This window comes from Triticum urartu, chromosome 7A (genome assembly GCF_056163025.1).
Source record: "Triticum urartu cultivar PI428250 chromosome 7A, HENAU_Tu73, whole genome shotgun sequence".
In the NCBI taxonomy this organism is placed as follows: domain Eukaryota; kingdom Viridiplantae; phylum Streptophyta; class Magnoliopsida; order Poales; family Poaceae; genus Triticum; species Triticum urartu.
The window spans coordinates 750,319,948-750,345,759 of NC_141879.1; the positions used below are offsets into that span (position 1 = coordinate 750,319,948).

Consider the following 25,812-nt stretch of genomic DNA (forward strand, 5'->3'; position numbering starts at 1 on the left):
AGTGGCCCAGTGGCCTTGCCCCTTTATTTGTTTCTGTTTTCTATTTTTCTGCTGTTGTTTTGGCTTTAGTAAAAATACTAAAGTATTTTGTAAAATGCTGCAATAATTTGTGGACACTCTATGGATTATTCCAGTGGTCCACATTTAAATTCAGCATTATTTGAGCATTTAAATTATTTATAGTGTTTTAAATGCCCAAATTCAAATATGATATGTTTCAATTCAAAAATCCATGAATGACCTTGAAACATGTGCATCATTTTTGTCAGAGGTTTTAACCTTTTTTAAAAATGATGAACATTTCTAAAGGCATTTTGGGTTTATTGAAAAGGCTTATGGCTGACCCTATTTGATTTAATTTTTGGTGCTAGGGCTTGTCATCCCCATTTCAACTTTCTGAGAAATTTAAACATGATGACATGAATGCCTTAATGCAACTAATGACAAGCAAATTTATAGGGCTGTGATAGTAATGTTGTTGAAGTTGGCATCTTGATTGTTTGCACAAACAAATCTTACGGTTCTACATGATGGTTGGATCATATCACTAGTAGAAAAGGGGGCAAAGGTTCAGGCTGGGTAAGCCCATTAGTCCCGGTTCAGTCCAGAACCGGGACCAATGGGTGCATTTGACCCGGTTCGTGAGCCCAGGTGGCCGCCCGGGCCACGTGGGCCATTGGTCCCGGTTCGTCTGGACCTTTTGGTCCCGGTTGGTGGGACGAACCGGGACCAATGGGCCTCGCTCCTGGCCCACCACCATTGGTCCCGGTTGGTGGCATGAACCGGGACCAAAGGCTCCCCTTTAGTCTCGGTTCATGCCACCAACCGGGACTAAAGGGTTTGTCCTCGTTGCGCTCAGAGTTTATTCCCACCTCGCCAACCGAAGGGCGCTCACACCTGTTAATAAGCCCGTCTCTCTCTGCCTTATTGAGCTCCTCTCAAAGTGAAAATAGATGCCCCTATACAGGGAATTTGACCTAAATTCATAGTGAATTTCTCTGAAATTCATAGAAATTTATTATGAATTTAGGTTGAATTTTCTACTAATATATGGGTGTGAACTTAATTTTTGTTGAGTCTACACCCATGAAACTGGATTCGGAAAAAAAACGCTCGTCCCCGAGGCCTGAACCGTGTAATGCTGCCACAACAGAGACGACGGCGCCAACCTTGGCCTCGTGCATTTGACTCTGAAGCACACTCGAAGGCATGAAGTGTGCCCCTTCCTTTGCCGACAGTCCTGCGATCAAGTTCACATGAAAACACATCATCCACCCATTCATTCATTAAGATGAATAACCGACATTGCCATGATCTCACAAGAAAGAAGAGAGCAGAGTGGAAGTTGCATGTTTACTTGCAGCTACACTTAGACCCATGGTGTTGTCCGTGAAATCAATCAGGGATTCAGTTCAGAGGGAAGAGAACTGTTGATTGATCTAATGATTCACTGATCCTGCAACCACAACTGTTAATCAATTGAATGACGTGAGATTAGCAGGCTCATGACTAACTCCTCTCTGCTCGGTGGTCTATACAACACTAATTATTTTCAGACGATCCACAATCAATTGTAGCTGCCAAGTCCAAGACAGAAAGCTTTATCAGAGTTGAGTAGCTAACAACGTTAAGCCCGCTCATTCTGGAGGTGTCATCTTGATGGATATGTGCTGCATTTTGCATATCGTAGTGATCTGTTAAATTCTGCATTTTCTATTAAGTCCTCCGCATCCCACATATCCAAGTTCATTCTTTCATTCTCGAAAAAAGAAGTTTGTTCTTTTTTTCCAGCTAGTGCTTCCACTAGCATGCATGATCTGGACAATTAACTTACTAGCGGCACCACTATATGGAAGTTCTCTAGCTGCTCTTGCACTGATATTTATTGCAGCCATCTTCAGTTGATGGTTATCTCAATATGAATCCTGCAGTACTACTCAATGTTTCAAATTGTACTGGCATGAAGGTGCTAGTCTTATAAGATACTCCCTCCGTAAACTATTATAAGAGCGTTTAGAATACTAAAATAGTGATCTAAACGCTCTTATATTAGTCTACAGAGGGAGTAGTTGTCAATTCTATTCTACATGGGAAGTGAAAAATCATGATTTTTTTCGATAAAGGGTGCTTTTATTATCTCAAAATTTAGCATCAAGCGGATACAAAACATTATGAATACCACCTGGCCTCTGCATAACTAAGATGCACACTGCCAAACAACAAAATTCTGGCAAAAGTAAAATTAACAAAAATGACAAGTCAGCAACATTAGAGTCCTATAGACCGACACTATGCCTATGTCAAAAATGGAGGTATATCGATTCGGATGTTATGATGCCATCCATGTTGGGAAAAAACATCCATAGCTGCCTGCTCCAACCGCGTGCACACCGCCTTGAACAACGGTTGGTGCTCCGGTCATTGTAGCGTAGACCACATACGAAGCAAGTGGGTACAACGGAAAATAACCTGTAGAGGAGAAGTATTTTTGTCATTAAAAATTAAATCATTTCTACATGATGAGAAAAATCATGATATGTTGCGTACTTCGTATTATTGGCAACAAGTTTTGTGTGTGTTGAGAAAATGATTAAGAGTATGTTGCAAACATGATGAGAGGTGAGTGAATCTTGTATGCTTATCCATGACAGGTGTTTGGGCATGATTCATACATTTGGATTCGGTCGTAGCTGCCATTAGGAATGAAATTCAGTGGGGGAGATGACAGTGGTATCGCGTCGTAGTGTTTTGCGACAGTTGAAGCTCTAATAGATTTAGCATTCACCTGGATGGAAGAGAAGCCCGGTTCTGTTTTGTACCTTGTCATCTTCAGTTGAAGCTCTGAAACTCTGAAGACTGAAATTTCTGAGGAAATCGACATTTTTTGGTGTAGCTCATGGTCTCTGCTACAACCAAATTATTCACACCCAAAAACATTCTCTGTTGCTTATTGGGAGTAAAACAGAGTATCAAGGAGTAAAGCAAAGACCATGTTTTTGGGGGTGATTCATTTGGTTGTGGCAGCTGTGTGTGTATGTTTGCTAGGCTGTTTTAAAGAAAGAGAGATGCACAGTTTTGAACCTCTGCAGCTGTTTCCAGAATAGGATATAGATGGCTCTCTGCCTTACGCAGCTGATTCAAACTTGTAGTAATCCAACATCCATGAGAACACATTTGTTGTTTATGTTTGGGTTTGCTTATGGCCCAATAGAATAGTTATCTAAAAAAAATCCAGACAGGGGACGAACGATCCAGGCCCAAATATGCTGCCGTGCTCCATGCGTGCGAGCGAAGAAAACCCACTACGATTCAACCCTACATCGACGCCTCCATCCCCACATCTACTCACGCCCGGTGGCGAGCAATGATTCCCCACCGCGGCAGGTCCCCGGCGGCACTGGAAGATGACGACCTGCTGGGGGAGATCCTCCTCCGTCTCCCTCCTATGCCGTCCTCCCTCCCGCGCGCCTACGCTGTCTCCAAGCACTGGCGGGGCCTCGTCACCGACCACGGATTCCTCCGCCGCTTCCACGTGCACCATCAGGAGCCGCCCCTCCTCGGCGCCTTCTTACATCATCCCGGTGATAAGCTCAAGTTTACCCCTATCCTGCCCGCTCCGGACCGCATCCCTCCTCCGTACCTCGACAAAGGGGCCCGCTTGCTCAGCTGCCGCCATGGCCGCTTCCTCATCATATACCGGGAGATTGCGGATGTCCTCGTGTGCAACCACACCACCAGCAACCAGCATCGTTTGCTAATACCACCCGAGTTCAAGGGGAGGTACATCAATGGGGCGGTGTTATGTGCTTCCCGCGAACCGGGCCACGTGCATGGCGATTGCCACTCCACCCCCTTTAAGGTGGTCTTGCTGCTTGTGTGTGCTAAGAAAGGTCGACCTCTCACCTCTGTTTATTCTTCTGAGACCGACACATGGGCCGATCTCATCTCAACAGAGTTTCAATATCATGGTTGTTTTGACGATTATTTTAGCACCCTTGTTGGTAATGTACTTTACTGGTCGTTTAAGTATGTGATGAAGGGTATACTTTGGTTTGATTTGGAAAGGCAAATCCTTGATGTGCTCGAGGGGCCTCCCCGTATGTATCATTCGGGCAACCATCAGATCATCCAGGCAGAGGATGGCGCAGTTGGTCTTGCCATGATGTCTCACCATTACAATAACATTCAGATGTGGCAGAGGAATGTGAATTGCCACGGTGTATCCACATGGAATTTGTGGAAGACCATTGAGATGCCTAACATTCTTGGGATCACTCCTCGGGTTGAGGGACAGAAGACCTGGCTGAAATGTATAGTAGGATATGTTGAGGATACCGATGGGATATTTTTATATATGAACGGGAGTGTCTATATGGTTCGACTAGAGTCTATGCAATCTAGGAAGCTTTGCGAAGCACGCAATACTATTACTTACTGTCATTCTTTCAGGAGTTTCTATGCACCAGGTGATTGTTCATTCCTAGTCCTCATATTGTATGAGTGATCTAATCTTGCTATATTTTGTTTGTGGATTCTCGAATACCTTTACTAGATAGATGATTATAGCGACTGTACTGTTTAATATATGTTATCATTCATATAAAATACTAAATGAGTAACTGGAAAATCAGATGTCAAATGTTTAACTCATTAGGCATGTCTGAAACCTCGGAGCTAGTTTTATTCTTCTATCCAGTATCTCTAATGTTGTTGTTGAGAAATTGTTTAGTCCCTCGCTAATGTGTGAAAATACTTTGAAAGAAAGTGAGCTGATCGATACAACTATTAGTTATGTGTTGGTATTACCTACTGATTGACTAGCTGTTATGTAATTATTGTTTTGGTTGTTCATTCATCTGATAGCATGGATGATTTGGACAAATAATTTACCAGCTCTGCACTACTGTATACTCAATGATAGCTACACATATGTTGTATAGCTCAATTGTACGAATGCATAATCGTATATGTATCTCACATACTTTAATTCTTGATGTGAGCAGGTGGAAGGGAATTCTTGATGTAGCTGAATGGAGACTGCAGTCTATTTGTGATTTCTATATATCATTCAGTTGCTTGTTGTAACCTGAAGAATTCACAAACATTCATTTCGGTTGTAGGATTATAGCAGGTTAGTCATGTATGTATGTTTATACATGACATGGTGTCTTGACCTAATTCACTCAGTTGTAGCAGCCGTTAGTGTTGGCTATCCTTAATGAGTGGGGAGATGACAGTGTAGCGTGTCTGTGATAGTAACTGATTTGAAAACCCAGCATTTTTGTTTTACATTGCCAAGTGGTTGTGGATGAGAACAGGTTAGTCCCGTCGAAAGTATCATGCCAAGATCAGCTGCAGCAATTCGACTAGTGATCTAAGTAATCCAACCTGAGAATGGGACCAAGGCTCGAAGCCATTTGGCTTGCTGAAACTTTCTCGGATGCCAGGAGTCCTTACCACATACGTTGTGCTGAACCTTATGGACGTGCCTTTCACTCTGGGTAATGTTCTCTGCGCATCTTTGCTGGATCAGTGCAGAGAGCAGACACCACCGTTGTTAGCTAGTTTAGGTTGAGTTCTCCTTTTACATTTTTATGATATGATCTATTCTTTGTCGAGAATGGTGACGACCAGTATTTGCCTGTTTCATCACTATGTATTGGTATTCACGAACAGTATTTGTTGAGAACGGTCACAACCAATATTCTGAATGAACTGGGTGATGCTGTTGAAGTTGACATCTTGCTTGTTTGCAAGTGCAACGGTTGTACATACATGCTGGTTGGATCGTATGGATGGAGACTGAACGTATGCTCAGTTTACACCCATGGAACTAGGTTCAGAAGAAAACACCACTCGTCCCTGAGGCCTCAACTATGTAATGGTGCCATGGACAGATGGCGTTGACTTTGGACCTGAACTGTCTGACTCTAAATTAAGCAAACTTGCTGGCATGAAGTGTCTCCCTTCATTTGCTGACGGTCCTGCGATCGTATTTGCACCGAAAAACTTCCTTCCTTCCTTCATTCATTTATGCAGAAGAAGAACCAACATTTCCGTGATCTCACAGGAAAGAGAGCAGAGTTAAAGTTGCATTTTTACCTACAGTTACACCCATGTTGTTCTTCGCAAAAGCAATCAGGGATTCAGTTGAGAGGGATACTAAGTTTTAGTTAATCTACCAATTAGCCGATCCTGCAACCAAAATTGTCATTTCAGATTGGTGACTAAGACGGCTCTGCTTTGCAGTGGTGAGACCAGCAAGTGTAGCTGCAAGTTCAGGTTGTTGTTCATGACTAGCGACGTGACACTAGCAAGCTCATGGTGTTGTTCTTTTCGAAAAAAATAAAGGAATTCAGTTGAGAGGGAAGAGATTCACTTGATTAGTCTAACGATTCGCCAGTCCAGCAACCACAATTGTTAATTAATTCAGCAAGGCGAGATTAGCATGTTGATGACTAAGTTGCTCTGCTCTGCTCTGCAGTCTGTACAACTCTAATTGTTTTCAGACGATCGATGTTAGTTGTGACTAACAAGTCCACTACAGTAAGCTTTATCATAGTTGAGTAACTAAAAATGTTAAGCTCGTGCATTCTGGAGGTGTCAATCTGGGTGGATGTGTGCTTCGTTTTGCAAATCATAATGATGGCGAGTACACATCCGAATCTGTCGCTGCGTGGGTGGAGCAGGAGTTTATACTTTATAGTAGAGTCTTGTCCGGTGGAAGATCCTCTGGGAGACCTGACGTAGTCCCAAAGCAGGTCCATCACCCAAAAGGCATCACCATAATCACCAGTCCCGCCTTGTGGAGATGACATGTCTGACCAAGTGAATTACTCAATCAAAATACCTGCATTTTTTCTTGATTAGCGAGCTTAGCCATAAGACATTAATGAATGAGCTTGCTAACCTTTCTTGTTTGTGTCGCCTCCGTGCTGCAGGTGACTTTCTTGTTTGTGTCGCCTCCATGCTGCAGGTGACTCGTTGTCGTTCTCATCAATATGATACTTCTTGAACTGTATGTACACGTAGATGCTAAGAAATTAATTTTGATGCCGTCAAAATATAGTTAATGAACATACAGAAGATTAGTCCCGGAAAAGTAAAACATGCATAAGAAGGGCAATAAAAGCATCAGAGGGAGCATATCCAAACTATGTATAATCCATCTAACCGTGAGATCTAAAGGCCAAAGTCTTCTCAACTTTGAGCATAAACCATGTTGAGCGCACTAACCAACAACTAATCCCACCAATCAGCAACTAATTGCTTCATACCCCTTTGTCACCCTATGCACACGACACACACCACCTGTCACCTATTGCCGTCGGCCACTACTTATGCGCTGGTTGCTGCTGACCGCTCCTCCTATCTGCCGCCGCCCCATGCATGCCATCTCCACACCCCTCAAACGACCGACAGCTCCTTACATGATGGTTGCCACCGCCCCACGCACGACGACCCCTCCTGGCCTCCCCATGTGCCACGGCTATTGCCGGACCGCAATGGCGCCAACAACGTTGTCTTGCTAATCTCCATGGCGCTCTGCGTTGTGTGTTCCCCCACCATCGATTAGTATAGGGAGGCGGGTAGAGTGAAAGTGGCAGAACTGCCACCAGCCACCGTGAGCTCTTCTTTCACTTCCCCCACAACGCTCTCTTCACCTTCGCTGGATCCCGAAGTTGTCCCATTCACTTCCTCATGGACTTCTCCTACCGGATCCGGTGAAGGGTATTTGAGTTCATCATCTCAAATCCAACTCCTCCCAATCCCAAGGTATTGATGCAGATTTCTTGTAAGCTATAGATGCCAATTTCACTTTATATGTTGGATCAAAGGAAAGGGTAGATAGCTTACCTGGCACTTTACAAATCTGACTACTTTTCTGCATTACCTGGCACTTTGCAAATCTGACTAAAGGTATGGTTTGTATTTGACTACTTCCATTAAATATATGATATGTATTTGACTACTTCCAATAGATATATGATATGCAAAGATAATTTTCTGCTGATATGCATGAATTATACATAGTGCATTCTGTTTATGTATTTTAATATGTATATTTTATATAGTTTGGCTTTCCATTACATTACCTTGCTTCTTGATTGTTTTCTCTTTAGATATTAAGCAACAATTAAAGATGAAAGCATTATATTATAGCAACGGCTGACAAAATAGAAATAGCTTCTACATGTTGTACTTATGTTTCATGGTTTAAAACAGTTGGCGGTCACAATTGATGTGAAACCATGAGTAGAACCGCAACTCATAACATGCTAGATGCGATGGGTTACTGAGTAGAGAACAAGATAATTTATTGCAAGGTTTCAAATATGATCTCTAACATGAATATAATTATTCCCTTGGCTTTCATGGACTCAAGGCGGAATATGATTCTATCCAAGTGATAAATCATCGCGGAGTGTGTAGATGCAGTTACATTGATTGGTAAGGTCATTTTAAGCATTGTTTTCGTTCAGCTAATCGAGGAGCTCATCTGCTAGCGAATCATAGTTATTGTCATAAACTTTCTTTCAGTTGGTTGGATCAGCCCCCTGAGTTTGTTGTCAGTAAGCTCATGAACGATATGACCAGGTTTTAATTTCTAACAATACATTCTATTTCGTAATAAAAAGGAAAGAAAACTTATTTCCTGGGTATAATGTATACATGAAATACATTCTGGCGAGGCAGCATGTAGATTTGTTTTTGTTTTGGCAGCATGTATTTAACCAAGTGAACTGGAATGACGTACAGCACAATCCCATCAGTTAGTGTGAAAATAGAACTGCCATCAGATGGCGTCCACTTGCCACCCCCTTCCAAGCGAACGTCGGCTGGGTAACATTCACCGAAAAATAAATGTAGAAAAGGAAACACTCCATCTATCATATTTGTACGCCAAAAAAACATATAGTCTGGAAAATCGTCAAAATTCAACCAGTCCAAAGGCCTTGTCTCCCCCACAATCTCTCCATACGAGAAATCGATGTAGAGTCCAGGGATTATTCTTCTTTCGAAAACAAGTTTCACCTCAGAAGACATTTTTTTGCTTTTACAACTATTTTTCTTGTTTTCATAGGGTTTTTCATACTACTCCCTCCATTTTTACATACAAGGCCACAAACTCAAATTACAGATACCAATATAAAATTTAATGCTTGCTTTGCAAGTCAACTTTTCTTTTCGTTTACTGGGATCATTAATACCCCACATGCATGCAAGAAAACTGAGTGGAGGAAGTAGTTGACTGTCATTATCACTTCTTGCATGCAACTATTAAACAGGTTGCTAGTACGAGAAAATATTATTTATTTTGCTTCGATTACTGTTGGTGGCCTTATATAGATGCAAAACGTATATTCCATAGTGGCCTTGTATATAAAAATGAAGGGAGTATTTTACTTTGGCACATTCCGTTTCACCATTTAAAATCTAAGAACATGTCATAGCAACATACGGGGAATCGTTGGGTTTTCTTATAAAATATCGCACAATGGAATCACTAGAAAGGAAAGTTCACATGGTTTACAATCCTATGAATTAAACGGAGAAAATCATGTTAAGAATCACGGGACAAAGTATGCAGCAGGTAGCTAGTCTCCAAAGAAGTCCCCTCCTCCGAAGGAGTCCCCTCCTCCCGAGTAAGAGGAATCTCCCAAGCCCCACGACCAGGAGCTTCCCTTGAGGTCCTCCAATGATGGCGAGGACACATCTGGTTCTCTCAGGGCAGAGGTGGACGAGGAGGAGGAGGAGTTCGTAGTAGAGTCTTGTCTGGTGGAAGATCCTCTGGAAGCCCTGACATAGTCCCAAAGCCCGTCCATCACCCAAAAAGAATCACCGTAATCACCAGCCCGGCTTCTGGAGACTTTTCTGAGCAAGGCACATACGACCAAGTGAATTAGTCGATCAAATTACCGGCAATTTTTTTCTTGATTAGTGAGCTTAGCCATAAGACATTTAATTAATAAGGTTGCAAACCTTTCTTGTTTGCGTCGCCTCCGTGCTGCAAGTGACTCGTCATTGTTCTCATCAATATGATGCTTCTCGAACTGCATGTACACGTAGACACTAACAAATTAATTTTGGTGCCCCCAACATGCATAAGATCTACTACTGCTATAAAAGCAATCAGAGGGGGCATAATCAAACTATGTATGTTGTACTTATGTTTCATGGATTAAAATGGTTGTCCTGGTCACAATTGATGTGAAACCATGAGTAGAACCGGAACCCATAACATGCTAGATCTGATGGGTTACTGAGTAGAGAATGAGATAATTTATTCCTAGGTTTCTAATATGATTTATAACATGAAGATACCATATCATGCACACAACACCTTTATTCAATCAATGTTTGCATTATGTATGATCTGTTCCCTACAGCTACATCAGGTGGCTTGTAGTAAATATACCTGTAGTGAGCGATCAAGGAAGGTGATTAGGGAACTCCTCCTACATCTACTTCTAGTCAGCCACATACTCTAATAGGATACATCATGGGAAAATCTCCAGGGTGAGCATGCATGCAGCTAATAAGTAATTTGTGATGCACGTTATCGTACCCGGCCGTCGGCGGTGTTGCTGCTGAAGGATACAGCCAACGCCGGGCTCAAGGGGGCGCGAGCCGGAAGCCTCAGGCTTGCCGATCTCCGGAGCGCGAGGCCAGTAACGGCAGATCGCAGCATCCGCGTCGCCATTGCCGATTGGATCCCTCCTCGAATAGCTTTATGCAGAAACCGGCAAACAGTCTGATGCCTTCTATACTTGTATATAAAGAGAAGAGTCCGAGTATGGGACGTACCCTATCCCTAATTATTTTCCAGTCTAATTAGCTTTAGGAATCTATCCCTGAAACAAAATAAGCTTCACCAGTCTATCACTCTATCTTTATATTCGCAAAAAAGATAACTTTGCCCATCTTTTACCTGTCCGTATACGAAATAACACGTCATGTTTTTGTAAGGAAGTCTACATACATGCTTATTGATCAAGAAAGAAAGCTGTATCCACCGTCCACAAACTTGAATGGATCGGGAGGGATGTATATGCACAAATAATGGCGCCGCGTGCATCTGCCTAGCTTTCACGACCCAAATATCCGCTTGTTCTGAAGAACCCTGTCACCTCCTGAAGCAAGGAAAGATTCTTGAAATAGGTCGAGGAAAGTAAGGTTGGATTCTCGTAAAATCTCTCCCATCTCTCCTTTGTCCACAGCGGCGATGGCATGGATATTACTGGTGGCATGTGGCGGCAGAAAATTTTCATTCAGGCACACATCTACGAGTGACGTTGATCAGTGTGCCACTGCAGCGTTGGGTTCGTGTCTGTACTACGGATTGGCATTGCTGTAAAATCGCTGTTAGCTCTTCGCGTTCTCTGGGATTTGAGGTCAGATTGAAGCTAGTTGGGACGACATTGATAGCCCATCTCTCTCACAGACTTGGATCTGCTGATAGCAGACACACACGCCAATGTACGAATCATCGTGGATACATTGGAGGGAGAGGTGAACGAACTACGGCATGGTGACTAACTGAGCTCAAGGCATTAAACACAGAAGAACAACATTTACGTTCTGAGATGGTGACCGTGGCCAAGGCAGAACAGAATCTGGTGGACATGAACAATGATATCCAGAAGAATCTGAAGCTGATTTTTCTGCAGAATATATCCACAGAAAAGCCTGAAGCTATGCCACCTCCAACAACTACTGAACTGGTATAACATCTCTTATTCAGCAAGTTCCAATTACACTTGTGTCCAGTGGAGTTACTTATGTCCCTGCTGTTACAACAAATTTGCATGGTGCCTTTGAGTCAAAAAGAACTATTTTAGGAGTTTGTGCTACATTGCCTATACCTCCTTTTTATACTGAAAGTGCTCATACAACTATTTTGAGACAGCCTGGACTGCCTATACACAGTTACACACTTAGTTCAGGATAACACATGCTTAAATACACAGTATGGGACTTACTGGAAATAGTTGATAGTTTGCACCTATTACTGCTCCATTATATGCTCCTCCACACACACTTATAATACAATCACTGGTTAGAATATAATTCCTAGATCTGCTAGGGCATGGGGCACATTAGTCGTTTCATCTAGGAAGTAAATTACGTGAGAGGCAGATCTTTCGATGAGATGATAACTATCGATTTGGTGAAGCCGACTTTGACGATCTGACTACAAACGTGCACAACGTTGCGCCTTAGCAATCGCTAAACCGATCTCCTGAGGTTACTGATGATGCTGGAGGCACGATCAGCCTGACCACGAAGGTCTATTCCTGCACGCAATCGTAGAACAAGCAAGAATATGATAATGCAATCTAAATATTGCGAATATAGATGAAGTATTTATAAAGGTCTTGGTCTGGTCTTAGTGGAGCCCACGGGCACCTCCCCTTACCTGCCTCAGACTCTCTAAATCCTCTAAAATCCGCAAAAACCCTAGGGTAGTCGAGGAAACATGAGTAGTTTAGCATAGAACTACGGGTCCGTAGTTAGTAGCTAGATGGCTCTCTCTCTCTCTCTCTCTCTCTCTCTCTCTCTCTCTTTTTGATCATCAATACAATGTTCTCCTCGATGTTCTTTGAAATCTATTTCATATAACTCTTTTATGCATGATTGTTGTAGCCTCGTATTTCTTCTCCGATTTATTGGTTTGGTTTGACCAACTAGATTGATCTATCTTGATGGGTTCGATCTTGCGGTGCTCAATCTCAGTGACAGGAGGAGACATGACACGCATGTATCGTTGCTATTAAGGATAACAGGATTAGGTTTGTTCATACATGAGATTTCCTTGTCTACATCATGTCATCGTTCTTATTGTATTACTCTGTTTTCCCATAAATTAATACACTAGATGCATGCTGGATAGCGGTCGATGTGTGCAGTAATACCAGTAGATGCAGAATTGTTTCGGTCTACTAATCTTGGACAATGATGCATATGCATATGATCATTGTCTTGGATATCGTCATAATTATTTTCTTTTCTATCAATTGCCCAAAAGTAATTTATTTACCCATTGTATGCTATTTTCTTAGGAGAAGCCACGAGTGAAATCTACGGCCCCCGGGTCTATTTCCTATAATATTATTTTCAGATCTACAAAAATACCTTGCTGAGTTCTATTTGCTTTTATTTTATTGGTATCTATCAATCTATCTATTTATCAAATCTCAATATCGTCGAGGGATCCTCTACGCGTTGGGTTGCAAGTATTTGCTGTTTGTGCATAGGTGCAGTCTACATAGTGTTGCTTGGTTCTCCTACTGGATTGATAACATTTGTTTCATAATTCAGGGAAATACTTACCTCTCCTGTGTTGCATCATCCTCTCTCCTTCGGGGAAATACCAACGCGGATAACAAGTAGCACTACTCTACGTGCAGCGGCCGTCGTCGAGGTGGAAGGAGTGGGACCGGACGTCGTCGTCCTATCCTCCTCCAATGACGAAGACCACAACAATGACGATGGCGGCACCATCGTCCTTTCGGATGATGAAGACAAGTAATCTTCCATTTGTTGACGCTGCCGCCACTGGCCGGCCATCTAATGTCGCGCTAATTAAAATAGAGTATTAGTGTAATGTTACTATGTCCGTTAGCTCTGTTAATTGTTGAACAAATATAAGAACATGGTTATTCAGTTTTATCAAAACCTCTGAATCTCTCGATCTCTGAATCTGTTGTGTTGCACTCCGGCGTTCTATCTTTGTAGTGTCACTAATTCGTGGGCCCTTCTATAACATAATCACCGTCGTGTCCTATCTCTCCAGCGTCATTGGTTCGTGGGCCCTTTTGTAAGGCGGTAAATATCAGGTCAAAAAGACTCGTCTATGACCATAAACAAACAGACGCACTTTGCTGAGATGGTTCGCACGTTGCATAATCTAGTGTTGGTCCCGAGTTCTAGCCCCACGGGACGCAATATATTCCACCCCTTTTTCCAACTAAATAAGCCACTGACATGTTGGTCCGGCAGTGTCCCAGGTATATCTCTATATTTTTTTGCTTATATGCTAGACACGGACAGGTGGGTCCCGGGTGACCTACGTGTGAGTCTATGCGCCAGGTAATGGTGAACTGCATTGACCCGACGGAAATACTCCCGTTAGTTTGGCTCACAATGCAAATGATTAATCTAAGAAAAAGGTATATGCTGATTGGCATAACACACACGGCTTGTTAGCATGAATCGTTTGTGTTATTTTCATTCTTCCCGCACAATTTTGCTTACTAAACTGTTTGCTCTGTATCACATGCAACTTGTTGTGGGTATCTTTTTGTTAGTTTGGCACATCACAAATAGTACTTCTGAAAGAACTAGATGTCGTGTATTGCACATTCAACTAATTTTGGAATCATGCTTGATGTATCAACCATCGCGTACGGTACATTTTTTTTGGGACGGTTTTGTTTTTTCTACTGTTTGCGACACAGTTCAGTCGAATGGTGAGCGATAGATGTGTCTTCTTAGGCTCAATTGGCATTAGTTCATTGTATGAAAAGTATTAAATATCGAATCATATGTGTGCAAAATAGTGAAGTTGGGTGCATTTGTAGAACCGTTGTCATGTAATTATCAAGTGCATAGCACACACATATAAAACGGGTTACTGGATCCAGTGTAACATGTAAGACACATCACTTAGAACAAACAGGTAAAGCAACATGCCGATGGGTTGGTGACAACCTACTAGTAAATACCATATAAACTCTAGAACTTTCTGTTTACTTATACTTAATCATAAACTTAGCAATGTATTTTTATTATGTCATACACATTAGAAATCTTACCACTATGTTTAAGGATACACATTCATACACACACACACATACACATACTATATTCATGTAACTTTATAATTTAATTAGTGAAGGCATACAATTTTACAATATTTTTCTTGTATGTAAGATAATTGGCCTAGAAATGATTGGCTCAAAAAAACTAGTCCCTTCAGTTATCAAATACATTTTTCCCTTGCCCAGCAAGTGTACATTTCAATGATAAATATTTAAATTCTATTAACAGAATTCATTATTCTCATATGTAGAAACATTGTCAAGTGGTTAATTATACTATCTAAAGTTATAAATATATTAGCTAAGAATAAATTTTGATAAAAAAAATTATACAGAAGTATAAATGTTAGGTATAAAATGTGTTTGGACATGACCTTGTTGAACAACTCAAGTGTATTATTAAGCTAGTCTTGTATGTCGGAACACAAACTGACGAGGTATTAAACAGAGAATGTAGATCAATGTGTTATTCCCAATGATTTTGGAAGCTAACTCTTAATGAATATATGTAACGGAGATTTTAATTTATGACACTTGGTTTTGTCAGTGACTAGCCAGCAGGTGATACCACCTCCAAGCGACAAACTAATATATTTGACGGCTAGTGATAATGGTGGAATGAAATATAACATGCATATCTTTGGCGGGCGTGTGAGAATATTTATAGTTGTCTCACCTGCTACTAATGTTAAGGGCGATAAAAGTGGACATCTTATTGTCCGAGGAACCATTATGGACTAAACAGATAATGTTTGTTCCTTATGCTTCATTTATCAGAAGCACCTTATGTATTAATTATGAACGCACCCACATATTTACTATCGGAATAGTTTGGCAATAGAAAATTTGTGTAATCCAGAACTAGACCATTGGAAAGTCGTTATCAAGCTTTGTAGTATATGCAAGGAGATGATTATTTCATGAGCACTCATAACATGTTTCATAAACTTATAATTGTGGGTCAGTCAGACACCATTTTGTGGAGGTGTCTGCATATAAGAATTCCACGTCATGTTACATCTGCAGCCTCACAGAAGGAGCTTTATCGTGCAACATCGACTACCACATCTCGTGTGCAGCGAGCACCGGCGACAACAACAGCGCTCATGAAGCTGAAGATGCCCTTGATGCTCAGATTGTACAATCTAGGATCGAAGAGCAGACTAGAAACGCCATCTTGGACCTGTGCAGTCCTGCCTATAAGTTCCCTTTGCACGCCTAGACTGGGGTTGCTGCCGCGTCCAATTGACCACAACTTTATATTTCTTCATAAATTTCAGCATATATATTGCATTCTAGAACGATGTTTATATTGTTTCTAACTTTTTTCTATTAACTGTGCAGATACTGTATCCAGAGAGTACTTCTAGATGTGAAGCTCCTGACGCATCCGCTTGGCAGGTCCACATGAATAAAGTGCTTCAACATTTCGTCACAAAATAGATAGCGTGTAACAAATTGAGTGTCTTTATGTTCAAAACTTCGTATGCATGGTTGTTTGCAATCTCAGTTCATATGGTTTTAATACTGTATGCACTGTGCACCTTCCTTTTTTTGAGGGACATAAAATTCTTCATTCGTGTATGCTAGGAAATCAATATGAGAGCAAGTATTTATATGTATGAATTTTTCTAGTCTGGCCCGGCGGCTGGAAATTCTGACAATTGAAATACATTAAACTGTATATACAAATCATTGTTTCTGGACCGTCGAGTAGTAAAAAAATGCAAGAGTGCATTCTCACCATTAGCACAGAGTAATTGACATCTACATTGCCATCCCCGAGGACCTCCATCTCATGACCTGAATCAAGTTCCTTCTCTAGATCAGCATGATTGCTTTTAAAAACCTGAGTAACTAGCAGAAGATATTGGGGCTTCCAGTTGCAAACACAAGAAGTTCCAGACGTAGGAAGGGGGAGCGACAACCCATAGCCCAAAGCCCCAGACGGAGGAAGACGATGGCTCATCTGCAAAATAACAATGGCTTTATGTGAAATATCTGATCTCGACTATTAATCCTGATCCAATCTGGGGGGTTTATGTAAAATACAAAAACCATGATTATTAATTGTGATCCAGAACAGAAATTTTTAAGTTATCGGGCCCATGGCAATGCTGCCTCAGGCGAGCCGGGATTGTCGGCAACCCCCTCGCCGTTCTTCTACGGATGCCTTCACCGGCACCAAGACATCACATTACTATTCAATTCACTATTGCCTTAACGTACAATGCTAAAAAATGTGGTGACTATGCGGTGTTTATTTTCAATGATTTTATTATATGGTAGACATTATGTTGGTGTATTAACGTGATAACATGAAACAAAATTAAATATCGAGTAACCAATCACCACCTGATGAGGTTGGTAAATGAAGTTGTAACCTTGACCGGCAAGAGGACATAAAAGCAGCTGGTTATGTCTTCCATTTCCGGGAACAAGAGATGGTCTTCTGCATGGCCTCCAACATCAGTTTAGTTAGGACTGAGAAATAGATTTCAGAGAGTGATAACACAGAGAGATTACCCATGTTTGATTGCAACTTCAGCAAAACCACCATCACTGTGGCAATACTGTTATACCAAAACCATTTTGGAGGATTCTCGAAAAATAAACCATTTTGGAGGGCCACGTGCATCAGTTCTAAAGGCTGGGAGAGTGGACTGTCTGGTTTCAGAATTAGGACCGGTTAAGTGGACGTTTTCTTCTTGATTTGGAAGGGTAGGATATCTTGTTTTAGCTGGACGAGTTAATTAATTATGACATTTAAAAAAAATTATGTCCTAAGTCCTAACAAACGATAGGAGGTAGTAAATAATACTCATCTGCAAAATAATCCTGATCTAGTAAATAATGAGAGGGTTCATCTGTAAAATAACAAGGAGTATGTTAATGGGTTTCTACGAGCCAATCAATTTTGTTGTTCAGACTGCAGATCAATGTAGCAACTACCCTTTTTCATGCACACCAAGCAAGGAAAAAAATAGCACACCACAGTAAAATAGATAATGTTTTTAAATATGCTATTAGCGTGCTATCGTGAATGCTTTTCTTGAATGCTCAAGCGTGGTATCTGTCACAAGAAAGGAAGTTCAGTAAGGACTTTGATAATGGATCTATACGTGCAAATCAATTTTGTTGTTCAGACTGCAGACGAACGTAGCAATTACCTTTTTTTATGCCATCGGCAATGTGGATTGGTGGACTTTGGCACACACCACTGGAAGGTCATTAGTTATCACACCAACAATGTAGCATCATCAATTCATTATGCTTCTCGGTCGTTCAGCGTAGCGTAACATCAACCTCGAGTCAACAACACCGAAATTATCATATTCAAGATGCGATTAGCATTTGAATGTAGTAATCACACTTAATCGAAAAAACAAGTAATACCTACCTAGCTAGCTGTTAGTCGCATCCAAGTGGCACCGATCTCACATATCCACATGACATCATGGCATGATGTACATATATATTCTAAACAAGGATAGTGGGAGGGTAACGTTTGGTTCCTGGGTACATATGTAACTTATATCGAAAAAATAGCAATTCAACAAAAATTAAAAAAATTCTGATTTTTCTGAAATAAACTCGACATTTCATTGTACTAGTGAGAAAAGTTCCACAAAAAGAAAATTTCTCTTTGACTTCTTTTAAAAAAAGAAATTTTTTGGTCAAAATAGCATGAATAGTGACCTATAATAGCAAATAAATTGTCTTTTTCGATGTGAAGTCAACGTTGATTTTTTTGTGAAAATTTGTATACTAGTGCGCAACGAAGCAAGTTTAGTCTAAATATACTTTTGAAGTATTTTGACTTTTTGTTCAATTATTTTTAAAAAATCCCCATATGGGGTGTATATACATACGGGAGCCAAAGGGTATTTCTGAGGATAGTGTTGCTATTGTGGGCCTTAGAGCAGCTCCAGCGCCGACCCGCTAATTTGCTCCGGCATCCGTCAACGGATGGGGGACCTATTCACGGACACTGATACTGGAGGCCGTCAATCCAACGTTGTACTCATACATTTCATCCACTATTTGAACTAACTGGATGAAATTTGTGCAAACACGGTGGATTTCATATAAACTGGACGAATCGAAGTTCATTATATTTCAGACATTTTTTAATTCAAAACTATACTGGACTAAGGTAAAACTAGTCTACGGCGGTGCTGGCGGATATCAATTCCCATGACACGGATACCTTTAACTAGTCTACGGCTGATCGCGACAGAGCATCTAGTGTCTTCTTCATGTCCGAAAGCCTGCTCATCAGACGGCCGTAAGCCTCGGAGGTATATGCTTTAGCATAAAGGGCGGCTCGCTTCCCCATCTCAGCAGCGCTGCTCATCAGAGTGGAGCCGCCCGGATATGCTTCAGCAGGAGTGGAACGTGACGATGGTGGTCTGCGCCCGGGCAAGAAACCGGCTGTGTACGCCGGCGTCGCCTCCGTTGGTCTTAATGGGACCCATGCGGCTGTGGCCTCCCATGTTCTACTTCTCTTTGATGATGGAGGCTGGCCCGTACGTACGAGCCACTGTTTCATCGATCTCCAGGAAGCCGACTTCTTTTTCTGCCGGCAGGGTGTGGTTACGCGTTCGTTGACATCAGATGATTCGGTCGCACGCAGGGAAGAGCGATACCACACGACGTCGTCCACGATAGCCACAATGCCCGTGCCGCCGTGCCCCCCCACGTGCCCGTATGGAGTCCTCGGTGAGCTGGCATGGAGCGGAGAGTTGCTGAACGACGCGCCGGTGTGGAGCTTCTGCCTCCATGAGCTGGCTTGGCGCTACTTGGAGCGTTGAGGGTGGTGGAGCAGAGAGTTGCCTAGCTGGTATCCGACGAGCTCAGTGGACCATCAAGTCGGCTTTTATGCCGAAGAACTCCTCTTCCTTATGTGTCACAGAGGAAAAAAAAATTCCTTATTTGTCACAGTGGGAATAAACATTGGCATGAGAGTCGTCGTGTCCCACCCTCGAGAAAGGTCGACCCTAAATTTGCAATCAAAATCCCGAGTTGCATGAAACCAAGGAACTCAACAACCCAACAGCCGGCCAGGCACAGCTTCCTCGCTGCTGACAGGGCGGCCTGGCCCAACCCACCATGTCTGCGCCTGAGATAAGATGCAGACCACGGGCGCATCAGCGGGTAATACATCCTGTGAGAGCATCCATGACGGCGGAGGGCCAATGTCACGGAGTTGTCGATTCTTCTCCTACATGGTACGTTGGTCCACGCCGGAGGGCGGACACCACGGAGAAAGTCTACGACCCTCCGTTAATCAATCTTCTTCTTCCTCTCGTGAATGGTTTTCTCGAATTCAATCAAATATGATAGCTTAAGAGAGGTATCTGTAGTAAGAAAAGAAAGTCGGTACCGGAGCATGCCATTGGATTTGTACAAACAAATCAATTTTAACGTTGTACTATCTCTGTCCTGGTATACTGGTCCTCTTAGTATTTTGTGACAAATTTTGACCATGGATTTAGTTGAGAAAATGTTAATGCATGTCGTAAAAATTAGTATCATTGAAAATTATGTCAAATACGAATGCAATAGTATAATGTTTTATAACATGCATTACATTTTCTCAGTTAATTTATTGTCAAATTTTGACACAAAATACGAAGATGACCAATAAAGCAAGACCGAGGTAGTACTTATTTTCTATACAAACTAAGATATCTACCAAGTCTTGCTAGCTTATCGTTCCACAATGTGGATTATTAGTGGACTTTGGCTCACACCAGTGGAAGGCCGTTCGTTACAACAATAATGTAGCATCATGCATCTCGATCGCACAGGGTAGCGTAATCAAACTTCGCCTTAAGCTATCATATCTAAGATGCGATTGGCATTATGAAAGTAGTAGTACGTACACTTGGTCCAAAAAACAAGTAATACCGACCTAGCTAGCTGTTAGTCGCATCCAAGTGGCACCGATCGCACATATCCACATGACATCATGGCATGATGTACACACACACACATGACGACAGTTTGGGACACCTAGGTGCCCATGCTCCTTGACTTTGCACCACTTGATTCCATTTAGATGTGTGTTGTTGTGATGACTGATTTGGAAATAATTATGATAGAATCGCTAATTGGAAAACGTAATTAAGGCAGTGAGAGAAACATGCATGGTAACAATTATGTAGTGGTATTAAATAGGAAAGAGAATGCCACGCATAGCGATGGTGCATATTTGAGATATATTAATAGAAATAGGAAAGAGGCAAATCAAAATTAATGTGTCATGATTTGTATAGGTATACATAGATATTTTTTTCATACGTATGTTAATAAAAGGTATGTTGTACTCTTATGTGGGACGTAGTTTTATTTATTTTAAATTAGGTATACGATACATTGGGTATATGATAGCAGGAGTATGATACAAATCATGAGTATATAAATTTTGAATATAATATTGTGGGTATATCATATTTATTTTTGGTATGTCCTATTTATTATCATCTTGGGGTATATCATATTTATTTTGAGTATACAAGTACCGAGTATGATACCTAGGACAAATTCTTGCGACATGCATGGCAAATTTATTATGAGGTATCTCCATACTCATGATATTTTTGGGTATATACATTGCGTCTCATTGGTAGGTACACCATTGGTATATACATACCGGATATACATACATACTCATAATATTTCTAGGTATCCACATACTCATGATGTGTGTGGGTATATTCATTACATCTTGTTAGTGGTATTTGAGATACTCGAGGTATATCCATAACTTTTATTTGGTATAATACCTCGGGTATGTGTATATATTCTTATACACATAATACCATCGGTATATGTATATTTTTCATTAAGTATAATACTTATGGTATGTTTATAATTTATAAGATATAATAGCCCGCTTATGTGTATATTTTCAATAGGTATAATGCATTGATATAATATTTAGAAAGGAAATATTGCTAGGAAATCAACATAGTGATGTTTTTTTGGAAAGCAATCATTGACCGTTGAGGATATAGTGCATGCAAACGAAAAATGGAAAGCTAGTACTTAATGAATTGCATGCCATGCACTAGTAAAAATGACCTGCCATAACGGGCGATGGCAGCGTCTGTGGGCGTCGTGCTCTTTCCTGGAAGCGTCGTTGATGTATGGTGCTCCACCCGCACCCCGCGGCCTTGGCTCCGGAGGGAAATATCTGATCCGTGGGATCGGGCGATGAAGCCATCTTCACATCTTCTTCCTCCTTGGGGCATCGTCTTGGAGCCGGCTACAACCTGAGACCGGGGGATGGCGGCATCTTCGCCACGTGGAAGGGCGGCATCTTCGCCGCGTGGGATGGCAGCATCTTCGCCGTGTGGTTTGCTGAGGCGGCCATTTCGGGGGCGCTGATTTCTGTTTGGTAACGATGATGGCGTCAATAGGAGTTTGGGTCGCAGCTCGGGCTTCGGTCGTCGGATCGTCCCGGCGTGTCCGAGGTGCTCTCTAGGGCACGGTCGGCGCAAGTCCTGCTTTTTCCCCTGTGAGGCTCGTCGTCAACGTCGGAGATGTCGGTTGTTTGCGCGTGTGGCCATCTGTTGGCATGTGCCGTCATTGCTTCTGTGTAGCTGTTTGTGGGGACGGCTTCGTTGGTGGAGCTCTATGGTGAAGTCGGAGTCGCCCGTTCAGAGGTATCCGGTGATGACGATGACGCTTGCGACTGCTCGGCGGATGTGTTTTCTTCTTTGCAGCTCATGTTTTATGTCGGTGGCCAGGTTGGCCGGTGGTGCCCATGTTATATGGGTTGGGTTGTATCGGTTTTAGCCCGGTTTTCCGTCAATTAACCTGGCAATTACCACTCCTTCTTAATCAATGAAAATGGCAAGTCTTTTGCCTCGTTTCAAAAAATATATATTGGTGCTTCAGTTTCTTTCAAATTAATAGATTCCTTCAACATTGTTGGCACACTTTCATATATAGGTTCTAAAGTAGTGATGTAAATGCTTTTATATTAGTTTAGAGAGGGAATACATTATGCTGGCACACATCCAGATAAACTGCAATACCGTAGTGAACTAACGGATGAGCTCCACTGAACCTAAAGGAGGGTGAGGAGAAACAATACCGTACTTGGGCATCCTCTGCTACGTCATGAATGCAGGAGTTTTTTCTCAGGAGAACAACAGCTAGCATGGCAGTCACCATTCTTGTTAGCTAGCTTAGGTCCAGTTTTCCGTTTACCTTGTTATCATGGTCATCACTGTGTATGGTCTTTGGTCGTTACATTATGCGGCCTCACTTTTGCAAAAACTGCGTTCTGACAAAAGCCGCACTCAACACCCCGGGATCTCTCTTAATCTCATGAGAAAAATAGCAGTCACTAGTGACCACCGTTGTTAGCTTAGGTTCACTTTTCTTTTCACCTTCTTTTTTTTCGACAAAGGGAATATATTAATATTGCAGAGATACCAATTCCACCTGTCCTCTACAACAACGCAATATCATAAAGACATTACGGATGCACACAGCCAAAAGACAAAAAGAGGAAGAAGAAGAAAAAAGATCCCACAATAGTGATCAATTCCTCGTAACTGCAGCACGAACAACCACCTAGACAACACCCGAAGTCCTAATTCCCAAAAACGACGCCTCCAAGAAGGAAACAATGCACAAGCACCGTCATCGCCCGATCCTAAATCTTAGGTTTTCACCTTGGAGAAGATCCATGCTCTCAAAACAGTGCCTTCAACAAGGTCACTGCCAGGCACAACCAATTAAGGCCAGCCTTGGGCTTTCACCCTGAAAGCTAAGAGTTTGCACTCCGCCTGTGCTGCCGCCTCCACTTGCCTATGCCGCTGCCACGAGTCACGAATCACCAAGCAAAGTCCTCATCGCCACGAAGACTAGATCCGCTATTACAAGACCTCAGACCTCAGCCACCATGACATTCTCTGTCATTGTCTTCACCATGGAAGTCGAAATACCGACGTGTCCCATACTGTCAACAGATAACGAAGCTTCGCATCACACCCTCCTGAAGCCACACGGACTGAAATCGGGGCGCACACGACCGAATCCCATCCAATCCAGAAATCTACATGCGTCAAGCACCCAATGAAGATCTCAGTCGGCACCACCACCAACGTCCGCACCACGCGGAGATGAGTAGCTGAGCCGCACCGAGCCCCCGAACCAGACGTTGTGCCGCCCTCGCGGCCACAACGGCAGTCGTGGTCGTCGGAGAAAACCAGGGCCACCGCCCCGGCACCCATCTCCACCGTAAGAACCATGCCGTCCAGGGCCGCCATGGAGGTCTAGCCGGAGATCCCGCAACGCGAGAGGTATTGGGCCCTCTCCTCCATCAGTCGCGCGAGGAGTATGAGGACCCGCCACCGCCGTCAGCCTCGCGGCCTTAGACCGAAGGCGTCCTTCGGCGGCGGCGAGGGGAGGAGGATCGGAGGGGGAAGAGGCGGCGGCCCGCTCATTGGATCCGCACGAGCGACGCGGGGGCGATCCCCTTTTTTCGCTGGTGGGTTTTTTCACCTTCTATCGATGGTCTTATGTCTGTCGACAATTGTCAGTGTAAGCTTGTTTCAGCACTATGTATGGATGATGTTTCATTGGTTATAAATGACCTTTCAACACGGTAATGTTGTTGAAGTTGGCATCTTGATTGTTTGCACAAACAAATCTTACGGTTCTACATGATGGTTGGATCATATCACTAGTAAAAAAGGGGGCAAAGGTTCAGGCCGGGTAAGCCCATTAGTCCCGGTTCAGCCCAGAACCGGGACCAATGGGTGCATTTGACCCGGTTCGTGAGCCCAGGGGGCCTCCCGGGCCACGTGGGCCATTGGTCCCGGTTCGTCTGGACCTTTTGGTCCCGGTTGGTGGGACGAACCGGGACCAATGGGCCTCGTTCCTGGCCCACCACCATTGGTCCCGGTTGGTGGCATGAACCGGGACCAAAGGCTCCCCTTTAGTCTCGGTTCATGCCACCAACCGGGACTAAAGGGTTTGTCCTCGTTGCGCTCAGAGTTTAGTCCCACCTCACCAACCGAAGGGCGCTCACACCTATTTATAAGCCCGTCTCTCTCTGCCTTGTTGAGCTCCTCTCAAAGTGAAAATAGATGCCCCTATACAGGGAATTTGACCTAAATTCATAGTGAATTTCTCTGAAATTCATAGAAATTTATTATGAATTTAGGTTGAATTTTCTACTAGTATATGGGTGTGAACTTAATTTTTGTTGAGTCTACACCCATGGAACTGGATTCGAAAAAAAAAAACGCTCGTCCCCGAGGCCTGAACCGTGTAATGCTGCCACAACAGAGACGACGGCGCCAACCTTGGCCTCGTGCATTTGACTCTGAAGCACACTCGAAGGCATGAAGTGTGCCCCTTCCTTTGCCGACAGTCCTGCGATCGAGTTCACATGAAAACACATCATCCACCCATTCATTCATTAAGATGAATAACCGACATTGCCATGATCTCACAAGAAAGAAGAGAGCAGAGTGGAAGTTGCATGTTTACTTGCAGCTACACTTGGACCCATGGTGTTGTCCGTGAAATCAATCAGGGATTCAGTTCAGAGGGAAGAGAACTGTTGATTGATCTAATGATTCACTGATCCTGCAACCACAACTGTTAATCAATTGAATGACGTGAGATTAGCAGGCTCATGGCTAACTCGTCTCTGCTCGGTACTCTATACAACACTAATTATTTTCAGACGATCCACAATCAATTGTAGCTGCCAAGTCCAAGACAGAAAGCTTTATCAGAGTTGAGTAGCTAATAACGTTAAGCCCGCTCATTCTGGAGGTGTCATCTTGATGGATATGTGCTGCATTTTGCATATCGTAGTGATCTGTTAAATTCTGCATTTTCTATTAAGTCCTCCGCATCCCACATATCCAAGTTCATTCTTTCATTCTCGAAAAAAGAAGTTTGTTCTTTTTTCCAGCTAGTGCTTCCACTAGCATGCATGATCTGGACAATT

At 42.7% G+C, this 25,812-nt stretch overlaps 1 protein-coding gene across 1 annotated transcript; it reads left to right on the top strand.

The window, feature by feature from the left end:
* Positions 1–3,364: 3,364 nt before the first annotated feature.
* On the top strand, positions 3,365–4,504 carry LOC147962790 (uncharacterized). The gene has a single exon (XM_087534310.1). The coding sequence runs from the start codon at positions 3,365–3,367 to the stop codon at positions 4,502–4,504; it is 1,140 nt and encodes a 379-aa protein (XP_087390436.1).
* Positions 4,505–25,812: the final 21,308 nt, after the last annotated feature.

Coding starts and splice junctions, on each gene's coding strand:
- LOC147962790 (XM_087534310.1), top strand. CDS start 3,365: ATGATTCCCCACCGCGGCAGGTCCCCGGCGGCACTGGAAGATGACGAC.